Consider the following 21242-nt stretch of genomic DNA (forward strand, 5'->3'; position numbering starts at 1 on the left):
CTCTCTCCCTCTCTCTCTGTCCCTCCCTCACTCATGTTCTCTCTCTCCCTCTCTCTCCCTCTCTCTCTGTCCCTCCCTCACTCATGTTCTCTCTCTCTCTCTCTCAAAAGAAATAAACTTTAAAAAAATGGATTATCAAGACAAAAGAAGAATCAGAGGAACCTTAAAGGCATACCATTAAGTCAAATAAGTCAATCTGGCTATCTGTTAAATGATTCGAACTATATGACACAACTATATGACATTCTGGAAAAGGCAAATCTATGTAGACAGTAAACAGATGATTGGTTGCCAAGGGTTCAGGGAAAGGGAGGGAGAGACAAATCGGTGAGGTACAGACATTTTAGGGCAGTGAAACTACTATGCATGATATGGTAATGGTGGAAATGTCATTATACATTTGTCAAAACCCACAAACTGTGGAACACAAAGAGTGAACCCTATGTAAGCTAGGGATTTTAACTAATAATAATTTATCAGTATTGGTTCATCAATTGTAATAAGTGAACCAAACTAATATAAGATGTAAACAACAGGAGATGGGGAAGGGTATCACAGGGCTGCAGACTATTTATTTTCTTAGAACTGAATAACGACTACTATGCATTAGCAACATCATTTTATAACAGAATAAAGATCTGTACGGAGGATATACTCTTGTGATACAGGACAGTCTTTCCTAGAAAAAGATGGCTCATAACAGAATATCTGTCAAAAGTGAAATAGAACTAGGTAAGCAGACAGATAAAATATTATCTCAATTGCTTTCATTTCACCTCACACCAAGGAAAATACCATCATGAACTAGCCTAGTTAACATACTGCATTTGGAAGATCATTATTCATTTAGCCCTTCTAATACCTCTGAGAGAGAAGTAGTAATGCTAATCCCATTTATAAATGGGATAATCGATCCTGTAGAAGTTAAGCAACTTTCCCAAGGTGACATATACCTTGCAACAGCAGCTGAATTTGAACAGAGGTCTGACTGTACTAAGATTATGATCACATAGTAATAGCATCCTAGTGCAAGTGAACAGCAAGCAACTGACATGAGGGATCACAGGCTGAGAAGATCAGGACCAGGGATAGAGGTGGAAGCCATCAATAAAGGAACAACGGAGGGAGCTATGAGAATAAAAGAGAGCACAGGGAAGAAAGGAGGGAGGGAGCTGGGGGATGAGCAAGGGCTGAAGGGAACGCTGCGGTCACCTCTTTGGCTGAGAAGAAACAAATAGGAAAGTGTAACAAAAAGGATGGGTGTCAGAAAACAAGCGAACCAAAATTTGTCACTAAGTTTGAAACCTGGGGCAATCATCTTTAACTCCCATCTCTCCTGAATCTGCAACATTCAGGCAGCATTAACACATTACATCTGTGTGTGTGTGTGTGTGTGTGTGTGTGTGTGTGTGTGTGTGTTTTCAAATCTCTCCTTTACTTTGTATTATGTCATTACCCTAGTCCTTTATCAATTTTTACTTGGAGCCCTTCAAAGAGCCTCCAAACATGTTTCCTTGTTTCCATTCTATCTGCCTCTAATTAATACTCCCTGCTTGTGTATCCACAACCTCTCCTACTCCTCCCCCCACAATTCCCCACAAATGGGAACTTATACACACTGTTTGACTCTTGATTTTTTAATGGCCTTGAATATACTTTCATATCCATACATGGAGATCCACCTTTCTTTCCAAAGACTGCATAGTAATCAATTCTAAACATATAAATTAGTCATCCCGCCACCAAAAGACATTTAGATTGTTTCCAGATTTTTGTCACTACAAATTTTAGAATCAGTTTGTCAAGTTGTTTCCATATTACTTACAGAATAAATAAGAATTAAAATCTGAACAATATTGAGCATTTCTATCAAACAACAAGGTATGTCTTTCCATTTAAGTATTCTTTTATATTGTTCAGCAGAGTTTTAAATTTTCTACACATACCTTAAGTTTACTCTTGGATATTTTATATTTTTAATTGTCTTATAATTAGGGTCTTTCCCTCCATGATATTTTACGAATATTTTCATTAGAGAAAGCTGTAGATTCTTACATATCAAACTTGGCTTTTAGTATCTCCATTATTTTTTTGTTGAAAGTTGGACATGAAAACTAGGTGAAAAGAACTGAAATACTCAGGCCTTCAGGGATGTGGTGGTAAGGTGTAGAGGTGGGAAGGGTAGTCCTATGACGAAGTCCCATAGTCTTCAGACTTTCTGTGAGCTTGTGCCCCTGGGCCACAACACTCACAAGTGCTTCTAAGTCCTCATACCTACATCTCCCCCACCCTGAAGGTGGCTGACTAGAGGGTACTCGTTTATATTTCTCTTCCCCCAGGTAGAAGACTAGAGGAGGCTGGAGTTGGGCATTTCCCTTCTCCCAGATCAGGTAGGCTCTGACATAATCAGGTAGGATAGGCAAGTAAAACAGTTTCTCTCAAGGGCAGCCTTCTCAAAAAAAAAAAAAAGGTCTTTTAGTGGTGCATGGTTGGCTCAGTCAGTAGAGCATCCAACTCTTGATTTTGGCTCAGGTCATGTTATCACCCTGGGTTGTGGGATCAAGCCTCACATCAGGCTCTGCACTGAGCATACAGCCTGCCTGAGATTCTCTCTCTCTCTCTCTCTCTCTCTCTCTCTCTCTCACTTCCTCTCTCTCCCCCTTGTACTCTCTTTTAAAAACTTTAAAAAAGGAAGATAAAAACAGAATGTTTTAAACATATTTCAAACTGGCTGTTTTTCCCCTTCCTCTGCCAGAGAGCAAGAGAGATTCTTCTCACTCTTTGGTGTGAGAACCTGGAGGGCTTTTGTAGGTAAAACTCACAGAAGTATGCAGAACTCCTAGCATTGAGGTTCCCTGGAGTTCAACTCTCAGACTTGTCCAGACTGAGCCTCTAGCAATTCATCCATTACCGTTGTTTTGATACCCCATCCTGGTTCCTGAGGTTTCTGCTTGTGGGTTTCTGTTCTATCCATCTGTCCAACTTGGAGGGCAGCCATCTGCCCTGTGACCTCAATTCTCTGAAGAACCTAAGAAGAGCTGTTGACTTTCAACTCGTTCTGCTTCTTACTTATTAAGACAGAGTGAGATTGATGACTTCCAAGCTCTTTCTGATAACCAGTCATTCAATTAAAGTCTGTTGTTTCCAATAATTTTCACTCAATTTTCTTGATTTCCAGGTAAAAAAATATGCTTATTTTACCTTATCCTTTTCAATAATATGCCTACCACATATTTCTCTTATCTAATTGCACTGGACAGCACTTACGTACAGTGCTAAGTAACACAGGCATGATAGTCGGTAACCTCCCCTTGGTCTTTAGTGGGACCACTTCTACTATTTTAATATTTTATTACTAAGCAAGATGCTTACTTAAGTACTTACCTATTCTTTTCTAATAAAAAGTTCTAAAAACCTGAAATATATGTTGAATTTTGTCAAATACCTTTTATTTTGTGCCTTTTCTCTGTATATGAAGATGACTATATGGAATCATGTGTGTGTTATAACAGAAATTATACCAGCAGTACTTTCATTATGCTTAGTCTTGAAGTCTGAAACACTTCTTGTCTTCTCCAGAATTAGCACCATGTTAATTAGTATTCCACCTAATTAAATAACCTTTAGGCACATACATTTTTCCTTATCTCCTCACCATCAACTGAATGCAGTCTATATTATTCCTGTTGCATCATGAACATATTAAATATGCTTTCACAGTTATCAGGTTTTCATATTAATTTTTTATCTCCATTATGTTTCAATTTAATTATTTGGCTCTTTTTACTCAAAATTTTAAGATATTTGGAGCTTTTATTCTTGTAAGCCTTAAGGGGGTTAATAATATCTTCAAATCACATCAAATTAATTGTAAACCCAATGAACATGCTATAGACAGAGTATAGTAGGCAAGACATTACTTACTAGAGCCTAGCCAATTGCTGATAACATAAACTTGTGCTGAGCAGAGCTCACAATATTTTACTCTGATACCCAACCCTGTAATGTCAAAGTAGATTTTTTTTTTTTTTTAAGTAGGCTTCACACCCAGTGTGGAGCCCAGCATGGAGCCCAATGCAGGGCTTAAACTCATAGCCCTAAGATCAAGACCTGAGTCAAAATCAAGAAACCTACCAAGTACTTACCTGAGTACCTACCAAGTGCCTACCTGAATACCTACCAAGATCAAGGGTCAGACACTTAACTGACTGAGCCACCCAGGAACCCCCTAAGTAGAAATTTTTAAGGAAGAGCTTCTGTGTATCAAATACTAAGAGTAAGAGTAGTAAAAGTTCTGGTGATTTTATTTTCTTCTTTAATCCTATTTCAATTACCCACAAAATTTTATTTCATTACTTTCATAATAAAAAAAACTAGTGTTATAAAAGATACAAAATATTACGAAAGAGAGTTAATGGTAACTTTGCAGTGAAAAGTTGCAGTAAAATGGAAATCATGAGAGTTTGGCTGAAATCGTTTCCCTATTAAGGATAAATATGAGACAACTATGAACATTTTCAGATGGATTTTGGTAGTTCTTTGATGACAGAGGTGAATTAGTGACTGTCTTCTGTCTTGTCTCTCTTCCAAATTTTCCTCATATAATTTACTCAAAGTTTTTTTCAACATTATCTCTCATTATTATCCAAATATCTCCTATCAGGAAGAAACTGGAACCACCTGAGTCTATTATTAACATACTGACCATGATCTGTTTTGCTGAAGAGTAGAAGGAAGTACATTTTGGAGGTGTGAGCCAGCATGAATGGAGGTAGGAATGAGCACATGATGTTTAAGAGATGATAACAAGAATCCCTATCTGGAATGGTAGGGTTATGTTTCTGAAAAGATGGACATACAATGTGACAGCTTTGATGGGACCAAACATGGAGAATTCTGAACACAAGGGTTAAAAGTCTCCACTTTCTCTAAGAAACAGGGATCTGCTTGAGGAATTTTTAAACAAAGGTATATTATGAAAGTGATGTCAGAGGAAGATTATCCTTATGGTGGTGCATTAGCTGAATCAGAGAAAGGCAAGCCTACCAGACATAACTAGGGGACTAGTATGAATGGAAATAATCAGGAAAATAATTAAATAACTTTGTATTTCTCATTCTCTTCTACTGATTCAGTCAACAAATTCTTCCTGAGTAACTTCCACCTTCTAGATACTGAGTTCTAAGAATACAACAGGAAATACAACAAACATGTCTGCCCTCAAGGAGCTTACAGTATATTCTTTTTTTTACCCAATAAGTTTATTTTTCTTTAAATTTTTGTTTTTGTAAATGCCACCGAAATATTTTCTCAAATATTTTTAATGTAGGAGCACTTTATTTACTTATAATATAAACTTTAGAATATTCTGCATTAGAATGTTTTAGAACGTTCTGTCCTCTTTGCTTCCAAGCTTTAACTTCTTCATATCTACCATGTAATAATCACTGATTTGCTGATCTCCTTTCCCACTACATGACTCTAAGCTTCATGCTGGCAAAAACTACATCTTACTGGACACTGTTTCCCCAGAACACTCCAGAAAATTCAAGAGAGTGAACAAATGCAAAGATTTTATTTGGAACTATGAATAAAACACAGAATTACCTTCTTTCATTTCCCAGATGTAGCTAACAAGTGGCTTCAAGAGTCATTCAATTAGGAGTGCTCCTCAAACTTTTCCACTAACGAAACAAAGCAAATGAGAGGGCAAATGTCTCCAATGCCCCAAGGAGCTCCAGGCTGCAAGGGGCCGCATTCATTTGGGTACTGTTGTGTGCACTACGGATATGATCAAGGTTCCTGCCTTTGTAGAGCTTAATATGAGACAGGTCAGAAGCACATAATCAATAAACAATAACAGGTCCTTTCTATTTTACCACAATAAAACTTTTTATTTTTTCTATAAATAAAACTTTTTAAATCTATTTTTTATTTAATAATAATCTTTTATGGTTAATATTTTGAGGTCTTACTTACAAATTCCTTCCTGATACAAGTTATACAGCTATTATCATATATTTTCTTCTAAAATTTAAAATTTTTCATTTTCAATTTTAGGTTTTTAATCTAATAAATTCATTGTTTGTGTGTGAACTCAACTTTCTTTTTGTATTTCAACATGGGTAACCCAGCAATGATTACCAAATAGTTCACTCTTTCCCCACTGATCGGTTATACCATCTCTTTCATATACACAGAGTTCCTAAAATATCATTCTTGAAGTTTGTCATGTGTCTCCTTAATCTATTCCTGTTCTAATTACTTTAGCTTTACAACTGATTAAGTGAATCCCCCTCTCTTCATTTTTCCTCTTAAGTAATCTTGACCTTTTACCTTCCAACATAAATTTTAGGATCAAGTTGCCAACTTGTGCAAGACAAATGTTTGAATTTGGTTTGAAATTCTATTGTGGTAACAGATACATACTGAAAATATCTGGCATCTCTAGGGTGTTGTGTCTACTCATCTATTTATTTAGATTTATATTCTTTAGTGAAGATTACAACTTTCTCCATAAATTTATTAGTTGCATCCCTGAGTAATATAATTTTGTTTCTCCTGTGACTAGAAATATTTTTATTAATTTTAAAATATTTTAATGTTTACTTTTAAGAGAGAGAAACAGAGTATGAGCAGAGGAGGGATAGAGAAAGAGGGAGACACAGAACCTGAAGAAGGTTCCAGACTCTAAGCTGTCAGTAAAGCTGTGAGATCATGACCTGAACCATAGTAGTAAGCTTAACCAACTGAGCCACCCAGGTGCCCTCTGGAAATCTTTTTAAATAAACATTTCTGCTAAGGTTCAGAAGCATGATTTATCATTTTAAAGTTATCTTGTATTCAGCAATAGTGCTGGTAGTTTGCATATGGGTTTTTTCCTAAATTTTCCTTCTAGACAATCATTTGTAAACAAAAAAGGCTTTCTTTCTTCCTTTCATTTCTTATATTACTTACTGTCTTCTCACTTCACTGGCTATGAATTCTATGATCATGTTTCTTATATCCATATAAAGGATATATGCATCTAACATTTCCCCAATAAGTATAAGGCTTACTGTGGAGTTTTGATGGGTATCCTACATCTGGCTAAAGTTATCTTTTTTAGGTTCTCAAGAGTAGATGCTGATGTGAGGGGTAGTGGTGTTAACCATGAATAAGTGTTAATTTCGATAGTTTTTTCTCTATTGAAACAATTACATGTAATAGACAACTGTTCACTGGCTCTAACATCCACTCTATGAGATGTAACTCATTCTGACTACACGTGCATACTTTCAGAACATGTCAATATTACATTCATGAACACATTCTAGATAAGAATAATCCAATTATCTCTGACCTTTGTTTCATTAAGAAAATATGAGTAACATAACATAAATTTTAAAAAGAATCAAAATTACTTGATTTAAGCCTATTAAATATTATAAGGGCAGATAGCTAAACACAAAACCTAAAATATTGCAACTTTTATCTCTCATATATATTTATAACATAGAACATAAGATATATATTCTAAGATCAAACAGGCCTTCTAAAAGAGATTACAGACATAAAATACAACCCATTTTAATATTTGATTTTGAATTACAGATAAACAATGGTAGAAGTGCCCTATCCTAGCCATCACAAAGAAAAAAAATGCTATATAGCTTGACTTTCAATTACTTTAACTAAAACCCAATGCTTTACAAATTGCATTTTATGAATAAACAGAGCTGTGGATCTGAATTTTAAAATCCTGCATTTCATAAGAATTATTTTAGTCAGCAAATTAACCATCCACACACCAGCTTCCTAGGTTCTTAATTCCATGACGTGTCAAACTTTAAAAATGTGTTCTTATTAAAGAAAGCCTAATTTTAAAAACTGCAGATTTATTTTTTTTAATGATTTGTCTTACAATTTTTGTATGAAAAAGGGGCAGAGGAAAAAGGGGAGGCGGGAAAAAATGTATGAAAAAATATTTTTAGCTTTTTTAATTAAATAAGTCACTGCAAAGTGAAGAACAAATGAAGAAAAAAAGAGAAACCACTCTACAATTATCCATAAGGAAGCATGATTCCATTTACAAAGGCTGAATTTGTGCTCAATTTTTCAGAAACACATGTACTGGATCTTATCTGTATCTGACTTTTTCCAGAACAAGCAGAGCTAAAAAGATGAAACATGCAAAGAAAAATGCACATGAAAAAATACAAGTTTGAGATACCTAGCAGAGTTCCATACCTCCTCTAACTTCCCCTTCTCCTTTACTGACACAGAAGCAACAAATCTTGTTTCAGTAAGAAATCCTTAACAGAAGCTCTCACATTCACCTCCTGACCAACTAACACACTACCCTTTCAGGAAAGTGTCACCACATAATACCTGTAGCAGAAAACACATGCAATGTGATTTAAGATTTTTAACAAAATTGGATTAGCTTTTCGATGCGCTGTTACGAAGAAGCTTTCAAAAGAGTAAAGGCTCAGGGCAGGGATAAACGGTCAAGGCTCTGTGGAGAACTCAGAGCCTAGAGGTTAATCAACTTCAAATCAACTGTGTATGATGCTATCCTCAACTACCACACCAAGCCCTTCGCCTTAATGTAGAGCCAAACCACGATCAGACAGAGAACAACACGCAGCTCCAGTTAGGGTCTGCCTATAATTAATGAGCACACTTATAGTTTATGGCCAGTAAAGGTATACATACTAAAAGTACAATATCCATCCTCTATCAAAACTGGGAAGAGGGGAGATCAGATTTTTATTAAAAGTCTCTCTTTCTGATGATTTAGAAAGGCAATTTTCAGGTCTTAAGGAAGTAATACTGAAAGCTGTTATTGCTACCTCAAAAAATGTATTACTGACTTATGAAAATCTCACTGCACATCTGGAAAGAGCAGCCAGTTCCTAATGTGCTGTATAGGAATATGACCAACCTGAGACCACTTAAGGGCAGCACCAAACAGTGTGGCTTTAAGCACAGGACTTAATTCATCTCTTCTGAATTATCAGGTTTCTCAGTGGTCAAATGGAGTAGTAATATCTGTCTCACAGGAAGGTTGTGAAAGCTAAATGAGATGAGGCATGGATAAATGCTGTATCAAGAGCAAGCTGGATTTTTTTCAAGTATTAGAAGCACCTCCTTTTTCCCATCCCACCTCTGAAAAGAGCACACGTCTGAAATTAGGCTGCATTTTCTAAAGGATACAACATTCGATGTAATGTTAATAATTCTTCTCCGTCCCACACCAGAAAAAAAGACTATGAACTGAAGATATCTTTAAAACTGAGGGAACAAGGGGACACCTGCATGGCTCAGTCAGTTGAACGTCCAACTTTGGCTCCAGTCATGATCTCATGGTTTGTGAGTTCATGCCCCACCTCAGTCTTAGTGCTGTCAGTGCAGAACCAGCTTCAGATCCTCTGTCCCCATCTGCCCCTCCCCTGCTTGTGCTCTCTCAAAAATAAATGAAAGCATTACAATAACAACAAAACTGAGGGAACAGGGTAACAAGCACCCTACACACTACTATGTAAAGTACAGCTAAGCTTGGTTGCCAAAAACCATCTTCTCCTTAATTTAACATTTAACAACTGTTAAATGTGCTCTTCATTCATCTCATAAAAATTCCGAGGGACCCTCTGTGAAAGATACTAAATTCATAAGGTACTACTGGAGATAATTCCTACTGTCATGAAGGTGATGTATAAATTCAAAAGATACCCTTGGTACCCTACAGTATTGAGAAAGTAAGTCAGGACATTTTTGTGTCTAATGTTAAATCTGAAGGCAAAACAGGATCATCCACCTAGAATATCACCTCCAAATAAAATGCATGCAAATGATATTTTCTTTCAGAAAGAAAATAAAAGTGCTTTGTTCCTTTTTGGTAAAAAATAAAATAAGACAGTAACCTAGTGCCCAGATGTTGGTTTCTAATACCATACTCCAACAAAAGAAACCTGAGCTCCTTTAGAAATGGATGATGATTTTAGGAAATATCAAAATGAGTCTGGAGCATCCTGTAGCACTTCCTTAGTAAAGTAAACCAAAGCTCAGAACAAAAGTAAAAACACAATGATGGGCATACATCAAATGGACACAAAATCTGAAATAGCTCCTAATTTGGAGTTGGAACAATTTGGGCAACAAAGTAGTACTGAACTGCAATTCAAAATACACATTAGAGGGGCACCTGGCTGGCTCAGTTGGTTAAGGCTCTGACTTCAGCTCAGGTCATGATCTCATGGTTTGTAGGTTTGAGCCCCAGGTCAGGCTCTGTGCTGACCTGGAGTCTGCTTCAGATTCTGCACCTCCCTCTCTCTCTGCCCCTCCCCTTCCCGCGCTCTGTCTCTCTCTCTCAGAGACAAACATTAAAAAAATAATATATATATATATATACTATAGATATCCATGAGTCTATACTGATATAAATAAGTGATTGCATAAAGCAATAAATGAGAGAAAAAATGCAAATCTCCATGTAGAAGAATTGTGAAAAATGTATGTAGATGTTCCACTGATCAGGTGGGCTTAAATGTGGGCTGTGCATAGCACTTACTTCCAAAGAATATAGTATAAAATAAAAGAAGGAAAAGAAAAAGTATTTTGCAGAGAATAAACCTAACACTATCTCCCCCAAGTGATTAAGATTAACATCAATGGTGATAAATCATGTTGATGGTATGTACCCTTGATGTGATGTGATGGCTCTTTACCTCTGTGGTCTTCTTTCCCAAAAGATATAACCCTAGTCTAATAGTGGGTAAAATATCAAACATTCTACAGAACACCTGAGTGCTATTTAAAACTGTCAGGATCATCAAAAACAAAATCTAAATCCTGCCTGGAGATGCCTAAGGACACATGACTGACTAAATGTAATGTGATATCCTGCATGGGATCCTAGAACAAAAACAAGAAAATTTGGTAAAAAACTAAGGGTATTTGAAAAAAGTATGAACTTTAGTTAATAATGATGTTTCAACATTGGTTCATTATTTTTGACAGATGTACCACACAAATGTAAGACAATCATAGGGGAGACTGAGTGTCAAGTATATAGAACTCCACACTATCTTTGCAATTTTTCTGTAAATCTAAAACCATTCTACATTGTAAAAAGTATCTAACAAAAATAAGAAATAAATTATGTTTAACATACAGATTAACATTATGACCCTCATTTTGTCCTGGCCTAAGTCACTCCTATTGTCATGCATCTGGTGTTCGAGGAAGTGAAGGGGACCCGCCTGCAGAGAAGCTGACGGCAGAGGCCATCTCTCAGCATCCTGTGATGCACTGCAATTCGCTTACGTACCCACTCAGGTACTTGAAGTCCTCACAAGAACATGCGAATGGTTTATTTTGAACCATTTATTTATATTTCAGGCAAGAAACAGCAGGTAGAATATAATATTAATAATGTAAGTATAGCAAGAAGCAAAAGTGACATTTCTCCCATTTCTAACATGAGTTCTTTATCAGTCACAACACGAAGTTAAAAACAAAGGGTGTTTTTAACTAATACAACCTACCTAGAGGTAAACCCAAAATATTCAAAATTATCAAGAGGCCTATAGGCCCACAGTGGATTTGCATTAACATAATGAATAAATAAAAGTCAGGTACATATATAAAACATGTATTTTTAAATAGCAAAAAAGTTAAGAAGAGGAAATGATGGATTTATATTCAGGGTTATTAATGATGACCCTGCCCTAAATGTATATTATGTGTCAAGATAATAGCTAAAGATATGACAAAGCCTTCATAATTCGCACAACAAATATCCATATAATAAAGATAATCTCTTTTATTTTTGGTGATGTGTAAAGTCATGTAATACCTCAACTATTATTTTATGACATTTCACAAAAGATAGATAAGGACAAGCAGTAGTCATTACAGATGTTTATAATCTGCATTCTTACATTTGTCGGATTCTGTTTTGAAAGAAATATAAGAAAAAGATACAGTCTCAGTATATGCTCACCAACAAATGACCTTCATTAATGTAAACAAGGTTCTCATTAAAACTGGGAAGTATAACCACTGGGAAAGCAGCCACTAGATCATAATAAAAAGATTCTAAGAATTAAGGGTCAGCACCACACATGAAATTCATTTGCTCCATCATTCATAGACAAGCAGTTGTAGAAAAGCAGATGAATCCAAAAATGTACAAAGTGCTATAGGGTATCACTGATGTGATTAATTTCATAGCAACAAGACCTTGAACAAATAGAAGAATATTTAAACTATAATGAGATGTGTAGCAACTATAGCACAATTTTTAAGTGACTTAGCTCCAGAACTGGACTACACGAGCTAGAATATTAGCCACAGAACTCACTAGTGATGAGACTTTGAACATGTTATTTATCTCTATGAGCTATTATTACCTGCAGAATGATAATGAAAAGAGTCCCTACCTCACAGAATTGGAAGAAGTATAACAAGAGACATTTCATTACAGCACTTAGGAGGATACTTGGCATATAGTAAGTACTCAATAAATGATAGCTATTACTGGACATCAACATGGGAGTAATCGTGAAACTCTTCCATTAATCATCTTTTGGCAAAGAACCGAAAAGCTATCAAGCATAGAAATAAATTACACATCTTTTTTTTTTTTTTTTGCAAATAAGGAAGACTTCCTAATGTGCTGGCCTATTCTTGGATATTTTATAGACTGACATCTAGAACGGCTGCTCCATGAAGGTTTCGTGCATACTGAGTACAAGGTTATACTCATAGTTTTGGCCACAAACAGCTACCAGAAGATACACTGAAACATAAAAACAGCATACATACCCTTAAATCAGGAGAAAAGTTGTCTGCAGAAGTTGAAATGGAATCTGATGATACAACAGAAGCTGATTTTGTATGCACTGAATTCTCTGAATGAGAAGTGGAAGCACTACAAAATACAAAAGCAAAGCAGGTTTGAAAAATGGGGGCTTTACAAGACAATTTCAGAAATTTTACTAATTATTACTCCATTATGTATTAAAACTTCTACTGCCAACCAGTCCTACACTGCCTATTCAATCTTATCTCCAAATATTGATAAATTACAAACTCTCTATACCTGCAGGGTATACCACCCCCTCTCCGGACAGACTTCCCTGGTACTCCTGAATAAGCCCTGGGCTAATTCTTTTTTTTTCATTCAACCATCCATTCATTCATCCAATGAACACTCACTGAATGATCTAATGTGTAAAACCATTACACCAGGCATTATGATTTCGAGATAAGTATGATATAATCCTCATGTTCAGGAAGCTCACATGCTGTGGCAAAGACAGACAAACAAATAAATGGTGCATTGTGATAATGACCCTGGCCATGGAGAAACTGAACATGCAGTCCTCCGCATTCTCAACAGGAAGAAGCCTATTCTCGACTACCCCAATAGGAGGAAGTTGTCTCCTTGCCTGGCAACAGCCCAGCCAATGGGTGACGGTCACAACTAGGCCAATTAAAGCTACTACACTTCAAACACTGCTTACTCCAGTGAACTTTGTGTTTATATCGGCCCCTCTGGTTTATAACAGCCCCTCCTAAAGCCCCTTTTCCATATAAAAAAGAGCATTCCACTCCTTTGTTCTCTGGACTTGCCTATGGTTTTGCCCTAACCTGCAAGTCTCAAACTGCAATTCTTGGTTATTCCTGAATAAACCAATTTTGCTGGAAATAAAACTGATAGTTTTACCTTCGAGGTTAACACATTACAGAGAGAGAGAGGCAGAGACAGAAACAGGGAAAGTGCACTACGGAAGAACGGAAAAGGAGGAACCTAACTTTACTCAGGAAGATCAGGGGAAATGTCACAGAGATGTTATTGAAAGATGGGAAACTGCCAAGTTGACAAACAAGTAAGGGAATTCCAAAAACATACAAAAACAGAAACCAGTGCAAAGGGGCAGAATACTCAAAGAACACAGAACACTCTGAGAAACTACAGAGCAAAGACAGAAATAAAGAGCAGGACAGAAGCTAAAGAACAAAGATGAGCTTGTCTTTGCACCTTATACCTTCCCTCTGAATCAAATTTTATACTTTAAACAAGCCTGTCTTAAATATCTACTCCTTCCATTACTTTATGTAATCACACTCTACTTTTGTTCTCTAGTTTTATGCTGATTTAAGGTATATATATTTTTTCTCACCAACTAAATTTTAACCACCCCAAAAGGAGAATTGGGTCTTTCTTTTCCACAAAATCTACTTCAGTGCCTATGTGTACTATTAAAATGTATTGTTTGTTAAGTTCCAAAACATAGTGACAATATACCTATGCCACAAACTGAACAATTTACATCATTTCCTTTTATTAGTAAAAGAAAGTTAAAATTATTCAAAGTAAGAAAAACCAATGTTGGAAAAATCTCAGGCACTTTGAATTGAAGTTTAAAGTTCTGATTAAAAAATATATTTCTCTCAAGCTCATTCCCAACATATTAAGTCTTTCTCACACCAAAAGTCAAAAACTTTTCATTAGATTTTGATAAAAGAATCCATCTTGAGACTGTGATACTTAAAAAACACATTTGGGGCACATGGGTGGCTCAGTCAGTTAAGCATCAACTCTTGAATTCAGCTCAGGTCATGATCTCACAGTTCCTGAGGTGGAGCTCCACGTCAGGCTCCCTGTTGACAGTGTGGAGCCACTTAAGATTCTGTCTCTGCTCCTCCCCTGCTTGTGCGCGCACGCACGCACACACATCGTCTCTCTCAAAAGAAATAAACTTAAAAAAAGTTTTTGTTTTAAAAGTTGTCCACCATCAACCTGCCTGTAACAATAACTACATCATTTATATGATGGGAAAATCATCTCCTCCAAAAGAAACTGTCACTTCCTTTTTTATTGTTATTTTTTAAGCCTTACTGAGGTGTGATTGTGAAATAAATACTGAAGATACAGTGCCTTATGGTGTACAACATGATGTTGTGATACATGTATACACTGTGAGATGAGCACACAATCAAGCTAATTTCAACACTCAACACCTCACACAGTTACCATTTTTATGTGTGTAGAGAATCTGAGATCTATACTTTTGGCAGTTTCAAGTACACAATACAGTATTACTCACAATGGTCACCATACTATATATTAGGTCCCTGGAACTATTCACTCTATATCGAGAACTTTGTCCCTTTTGATCAATATCTCTCATTTCCCCATTACAGATAGCTATATGGTTTGAAAATATTTTCTCACATCCTCTACATCACTTTTTCATTTTGTTGTTTCCTTTGTTGTAGAGAAACATTTTAATTTGATATAATCCTGCTAGTTTATTTTTGCATTTGTTGCCTGTGGTGTCAAATCCAAGAAGCCATTCTCAAGACCAATGCCAAGGAACTTTTCCCCTGTTTCCTCTAGGAGTTTTACAGATTCAGGCCTTATGTTTAAATGTTTAATCCATTTTGGGTTAATTTTTATGTATCATGCAATATCAGGGCCCAACTTCATTCTTTTGCATGTGGATATTCATTTTTAACAGCTGTACATTTTGGTTTTATTTCTGGACTCTCTATTCAGCTCTACTGGTCAATGTATCTATTTTTTATGCCAGTACCATACTGTTTTGATAACTATATCTTTGTAGTACAGTTTGAAGATAGGAAGTATGATGGCTCCAGGTTTGTTATTCATGCTGAAGACTGCTTTAGCTATTTGGGAGAGTTGTGGTTACACACTGACTTTTGGCTATCAAAAATGCTGCTCGAATTTTTATAGAGAATGCGTTGAATCTGTAGATCACTTTGGTTAGCATGAACATTTTAAGATTTATTCTTCTAATCCATTAACACAGGATAACTTTCTATTGATTTGTGTCTTCAATTGCTTCCATCACAGTTTTATAGTTTTCTTTATACAAGTCTTTAACCTCCTTGGTTGAATTTATTCCTAAATATCAAAAATATCCTCTTTTTGATGCTACTGTAATGGAACTGTTTTCTTAAATTCTCTTTTAGAGAGTTTATTGTTAGTATATAGAAACACAACTGACTTCTGCATGCTGGTTTTCTATCCTACAACTTTCCTGAATCTGCTTATTAGTTTTAACAGTTTTTTGGTAGAGCTTTTGCAGTTCTCCATTTGTAAGATCATGCCATCTGCAAAACACTTTTGTATATTTATACAATGTGAAAATCATCTCTCCCAAAAGAAATTCATTTAAATCTACTAAAAACGGTATTCCAGTGGTAACACTTGCTATTTTTTTCAAATGCAAACATATATTTATCTTATTAACTATTTCAAGGTATGACTGTGGTTATTTATTTCACCCAAGAACCTATAATATTACACAAAGAAGCAGTCATAAGAAATTCTATTATCTATTTTTTTTATAATGTAAGGAATGAGAAATTGACAGACTGGGAATGCTTTCTTCCTTTCCTCCTCTTTTTATTTTTATTTTTTGTTGTTGTAGCCATCTTCTGATTAATTAAATACTATCTGTATTAAAGTAACAGGTAAAATAATCAAACTTTTGGCATAGTGTTTTGAGAGATATTATTTACTGCTTACTCAATATACCTATGAACCTTTGTTTTTCCTGAGTCTGATAAGGGCAGTGTGTGCCCAGCCCAACATGACAAGCTTCCTTGTGGCACTCTCCTGCCTAGGAGAACCATGGGACACAATTTTGGTCAATGAGATTTCAGAGTAACAATGCTAATGGATGGAAACCTTTTATTTTCGTAATAAAGGAGAGCAGAAGCAGCAGGGTAGCCCTTAACCTTTCCCATTTTGTCTTGCCTGGAGCAAGAATGCAAAGCCTGGAAATACTGCAGCCATCTTGTTGACAGGACCTACACGCTGGCCTGCTGACACCACGGAGAACAGAAAGTCCTCATAGTATCAATGAGCAGCCGAATCCACACCAACTCTCTGCTTGTGTAATTTTTGTTATGTAAAAAAAATGGAGTTCAATCTTTTAAATCACTGCAGTGGAGTTTTATATTCTGTACAGCCAAATGCAATTCTAAATGATATAGCAATCGACACATCATAAAGTCTATTTTGGCCAAGTTCAAATATGTACTTCTTTTTATGCAGAGTTGACCTTCTGAGAGAACAGATAAAATTAAAGGCAATAAAACAATCTGGAACTACAGGTAGTATATTACTTAGAAAAAATAATTCTGACAGAGAAAATATAATAGCATGTCCCACTAAGAAAGCAAATAGTTCTTTAAAGCCAAAGTATGAAGCAAATAAATCTAAGGGAAATAAATTAACAAACAAAATTAAGTTCTGCAACTAATAACTTGTAGTCTCAGATTCAAAGAATCAGTCTTTCAAGCAAAAGTGTGGCGAAGAGCTTATAATTATTAACTTCTCCTTTCAGAGAAGATACTCTCTGATCCACAATGTTATATGTGAATAAGCACTGATGTGTATTTCAATGTATCCAGTTTACAAAAGGTTTTAATCCCCAGGCAAGCAATGAAAAGCTACAGGAGACCAGAGTAGGGTATACATCCTAGTGCTGTTCTCGTGATTATGGCAGACACACAGACACACACACACACACACACACAAAAGAACCATTGAAAGTTCTCTTGGTATAAACAGGAAGTACTGCCTTTTATGGCTACTCAGACTGAAGGCAGCCGTAAACACCAGAATGCAGAGCTCTATTTTCAGTTAGTTTTTCTTCTGTCAGATGGGCTTTATGCATGCTTCTGATGGCCAAGGGGCACTGGTATAATACAATCTAACGTCCACTGCTCTTTTCCACTGCTGCTTTGCTTATCTTGAGGTAAACTTTCTGTGTGTACCTTTATGAGCCGCTCCACAAACGAGCTCCTTATTTCCCTGAATTTACATCTTGGCTCATGCTATTCCAAAGTAGAACGTCTCTTCATCCCCATCTGCTTATTAACATCCTACCTACTCTTTAAGACCCAGTTAAAAAGCAAGCTTTCCAAGAAGCCCTCCCCTGGTGTTCCAGCTGGAACTGAAGTCCCATTCCTCTATGCTTTCACAGACTTCTGCCTCTGCTCTATAATCACACCTAACACTTTCCACATTAGACTAGAGTTCTTTGGTTATGTGGCCATCTCTTTTTTTAAATTATAAACTGCTAAAGGATAAGAATCTTGTAACTGGCAAGGCATCTGAACTCAGAGCAAAGACTGCCGTCTGCTCACCTCATCAAGTAACAACCCCCACTCTGGTCCTCAGTTTTCCTAGGCCTGCAAACCTCACTGCAGTCCGCCTGAACATCCCTGCCGCCCTCAACAGTCTGAGCCTCTCTTCCAAAATGCCGGGTCTTCTGGTCTATGTGCTTCCTCTGTCCATTGTCCTGGTTCAGGTCTTCTTTCGGCTACTAATGCTTCCTAACCTTTGTACTAGAAGCTTTATCCCAGAGTGACTGAATTGCCTCACATCCTCAACAGAATTCTCCCTCCACCTCTGTGTCCCTGCTGACACCTCCTCCCGTGAACCTGCTGCCCTGCGGCCTTTTCTAGACACTCTTCTCTACACCTAATAAAACCGGAAGGTGAAACCAGTACTTCCCCAGCTCCAATCTCATGTTTCTACACTAGTGTTACCTCTCCATCTTCCTATGTGAAAGGCTTTTCTGAGGTTCCTGGCATCTGGGTATACAGCTTCCCAATTACTGTCATCCACCTACCTTTTCATTACTCCTCCTCACTCACTAAGAACTTTTTCAGTTGCCTTACTTTCTCTTCTTCAAAGCTTCTCTCTGCTCCAAAGCCATCATCATGGGCATTTTAAGGTCCACAAGGATAAACTAAAAACAACCTATCTTGAAATTCCTCAGTTGCTACATTCCTCATCCACATTCCCACTGTAGCAATGTACTTCTTTACTCACACCCTGGACTTCTTAATTTCTGGGAACTATGCAGTCTCTGTAACCTTAAATTCAAGGAAACCAGTCTCTGTCCACAGATAGATGGTATCCTTTCCAAAGATCTCACCTTAACTTTCTCATCATCTAATCTTCAACATAGTGGGAACAACTCATCCCTTAACCCTTCCATTCGTCATTATCATTCATGCTTCTTTGTTCTCCTTTTGCCTTTCACTTCCCTCCCTATCCAACCTAAAATGTATAATAATATTTTATAATCTTTTTAGCAAATGTTCAGCATCCTTATATCCTATCCATCACTGCTCTGTTCATCCCTAAATTTGGATCAATATAATGATCTTTCTTCTCCTGTGCTAAAACTTGGTAATTAATAGAAGAAATCTTCAAACTGGGGCCCCCGAGGACATGAGCTAGGCCCAAAGAAAGGCAGACCAACCCATCACATCCAACCAATCCAAAGTCCCTATCATCTCAAATACATCCGCTTTTCCTTCCTAACGTTTATTGTTTTAATTCAACATCTCTTATCTGGACTGTAGCAAATCACTTGTCTCCTTTCTCCTACACATCTAGTGTATCTTTCCAAATACCTAAGTGACCTTTCAAAAATGGAGATCTGATCATATCATTCCCCGACTTAAATTTTCAGAGATTCTTCAATCCCTCCCAAATCAACCCCAAACTCCTTAGCATAACACTTGAAGTCTTCTGTGATCTGGCCTTTGTTCTACACAACTAGCTATAGCTTTACTCATCTGAAACCTTTGGGAATAGCTTGCAGAATCCCTAGATTCTCCAGCCATTTCATGCCTGTCCTTTGCTAACCCTGTTGATATTGCCTTCATACACTTCCATGCCCACTTTGCCCTTATTCATCTTTCTTTACTAAATACCATACCTATTTTGATCACAATACTGTATACTTTATTGCATTTACTCATCTACAAGCCCCTCTCAGATACTTTTGTTACTGTATACTATTCCAATTCTTTCTTTACCACAGATCATTTCCCCTCTTCCTTGCTCTTAATGAAACATGTAGAAAGTCTGAAAAAGAATATGTGGCACATGTAAGGGTTGGTTATTATTACTTATGACAGAGGAATATTACTGTACATGTAACATGTATTATTCCTCAAGTCAGATTAGTGTAATAAATAACTATCATAATGACAAAGCTTCTGGGTCACCTCTCATTAACACTATTCCAGCTGTGACATATTACAATATAAATTCCCCCAGTGACTGTAACCAAGGATTTGCTACAGCAGGAACTACAATTAAAGACCTGGTATTTACAAAATAAGAAAATATGTCTCTTGGACAGTATTATGCTAGAAGTATTAGAAAAATGAATATTCACATCACTATAAAAGCACATATGCTGGCACCGTGAATGCCATTTAAAAATGAAGTCTGTCACTGCTATGGACTGAATTGTGCCCCCACCCCAAATTCTTATGTTCAAGTTCTAACCCCCAGTGTGACTGTAATTAGAAATAGGGCTTTTAGGGGGTAATTAAGGTTAAATGCGGTCATAATGATGAGGTCCTCTTCCATTAAGATTGGTGCCCTTATAAGAAGAAGAGAAAGAGAGAAGGTTTGCCTCCCTCACCCCTTTCCCCAATCTTCGCCCCCACCACCCCCAAACAATGACTACACTGAGGAAAGGAGGAAAAGCCATGCAAGGACATAGCAAGAAGACAGCCACCTGCAAGCCAGTCAAAAAAGTGCCCTCATCAGGAACTGAATCATCTAGCAACTTGATCTTGGACTCCCAGCCACCACAACTGAGAGAAGTAAGTTACTGTGGTTTAAGCTACCCTGGCTTATGTTGTATTTTGAAAGCAAGCCTGAAGTTATGGTCACAGAAGATGAAAGTCATCAAAGGAGTTTCTCTTGGATTTTGAAGTGAAAGATTTCTGATTTAACAGTACTTTTTTTTCTGTAGCGCCTGGGTGGCTCAGTCAGTTAAGCGTCCAACTCGATTTCAGCTCAGGCCATGATGTCACAGTAGGTCATGAGATGGAGCAAAGGTCAGGCTCCACACTGGGCGAGGAGCCAGGTTAAAATTCTCTCCCTCCCCCTCCCCCACTTGCAAGTGTGCTTGTGCGCGCGCTCTCTCTCTCTCTCTCTAAGACAAAACAAACCAAAAAAAGTATTTTCTTTCTATACAAAATAAGCACTGAAGTTCTAAGAAGTACGAAAAGGACACAGAAAGTCTCACTGGAATAAGAGACCTAATTATGTCATCAATGATAACCTTTCCCATTTCAACATGTAGTCAATATAAAAAGTTATTAATGAGATATTTTCCATTCTTTATTTCATACTATCTGATGTATATTTTATACTCACAGCACATCTTAATTCTGAA

The 21242-nt window shown here is 36.8% G+C and overlaps 1 protein-coding gene across 4 annotated transcripts in view; it reads right to left on the reverse strand.

Moving 5' to 3' along the window:
- The window catches only part of MTMR2 (myotubularin related protein 2), a 114178-nt gene that overhangs the window by 63421 nt on the left and 29515 nt on the right, over window positions 1-21242 (reverse strand). For all 4 annotated transcript variants that reach the window (XM_029957205.1, XM_029957204.1, XM_029957207.1 and 1 more), the window contains one exon: window positions 12811-12916. In XM_029957205.1, coding sequence (XP_029813065.1) covers window positions 12811-12916 — 106 coding nt within the window. The remainder of the gene's footprint in view (window positions 1-12810; window positions 12917-21242) is intronic.

Source organism: Suricata suricatta, chromosome 11 (assembly GCF_006229205.1).
Source record: "Suricata suricatta isolate VVHF042 chromosome 11, meerkat_22Aug2017_6uvM2_HiC, whole genome shotgun sequence".
Classification (NCBI taxonomy): Eukaryota; Metazoa; Chordata; class Mammalia; order Carnivora; family Herpestidae; genus Suricata; species Suricata suricatta.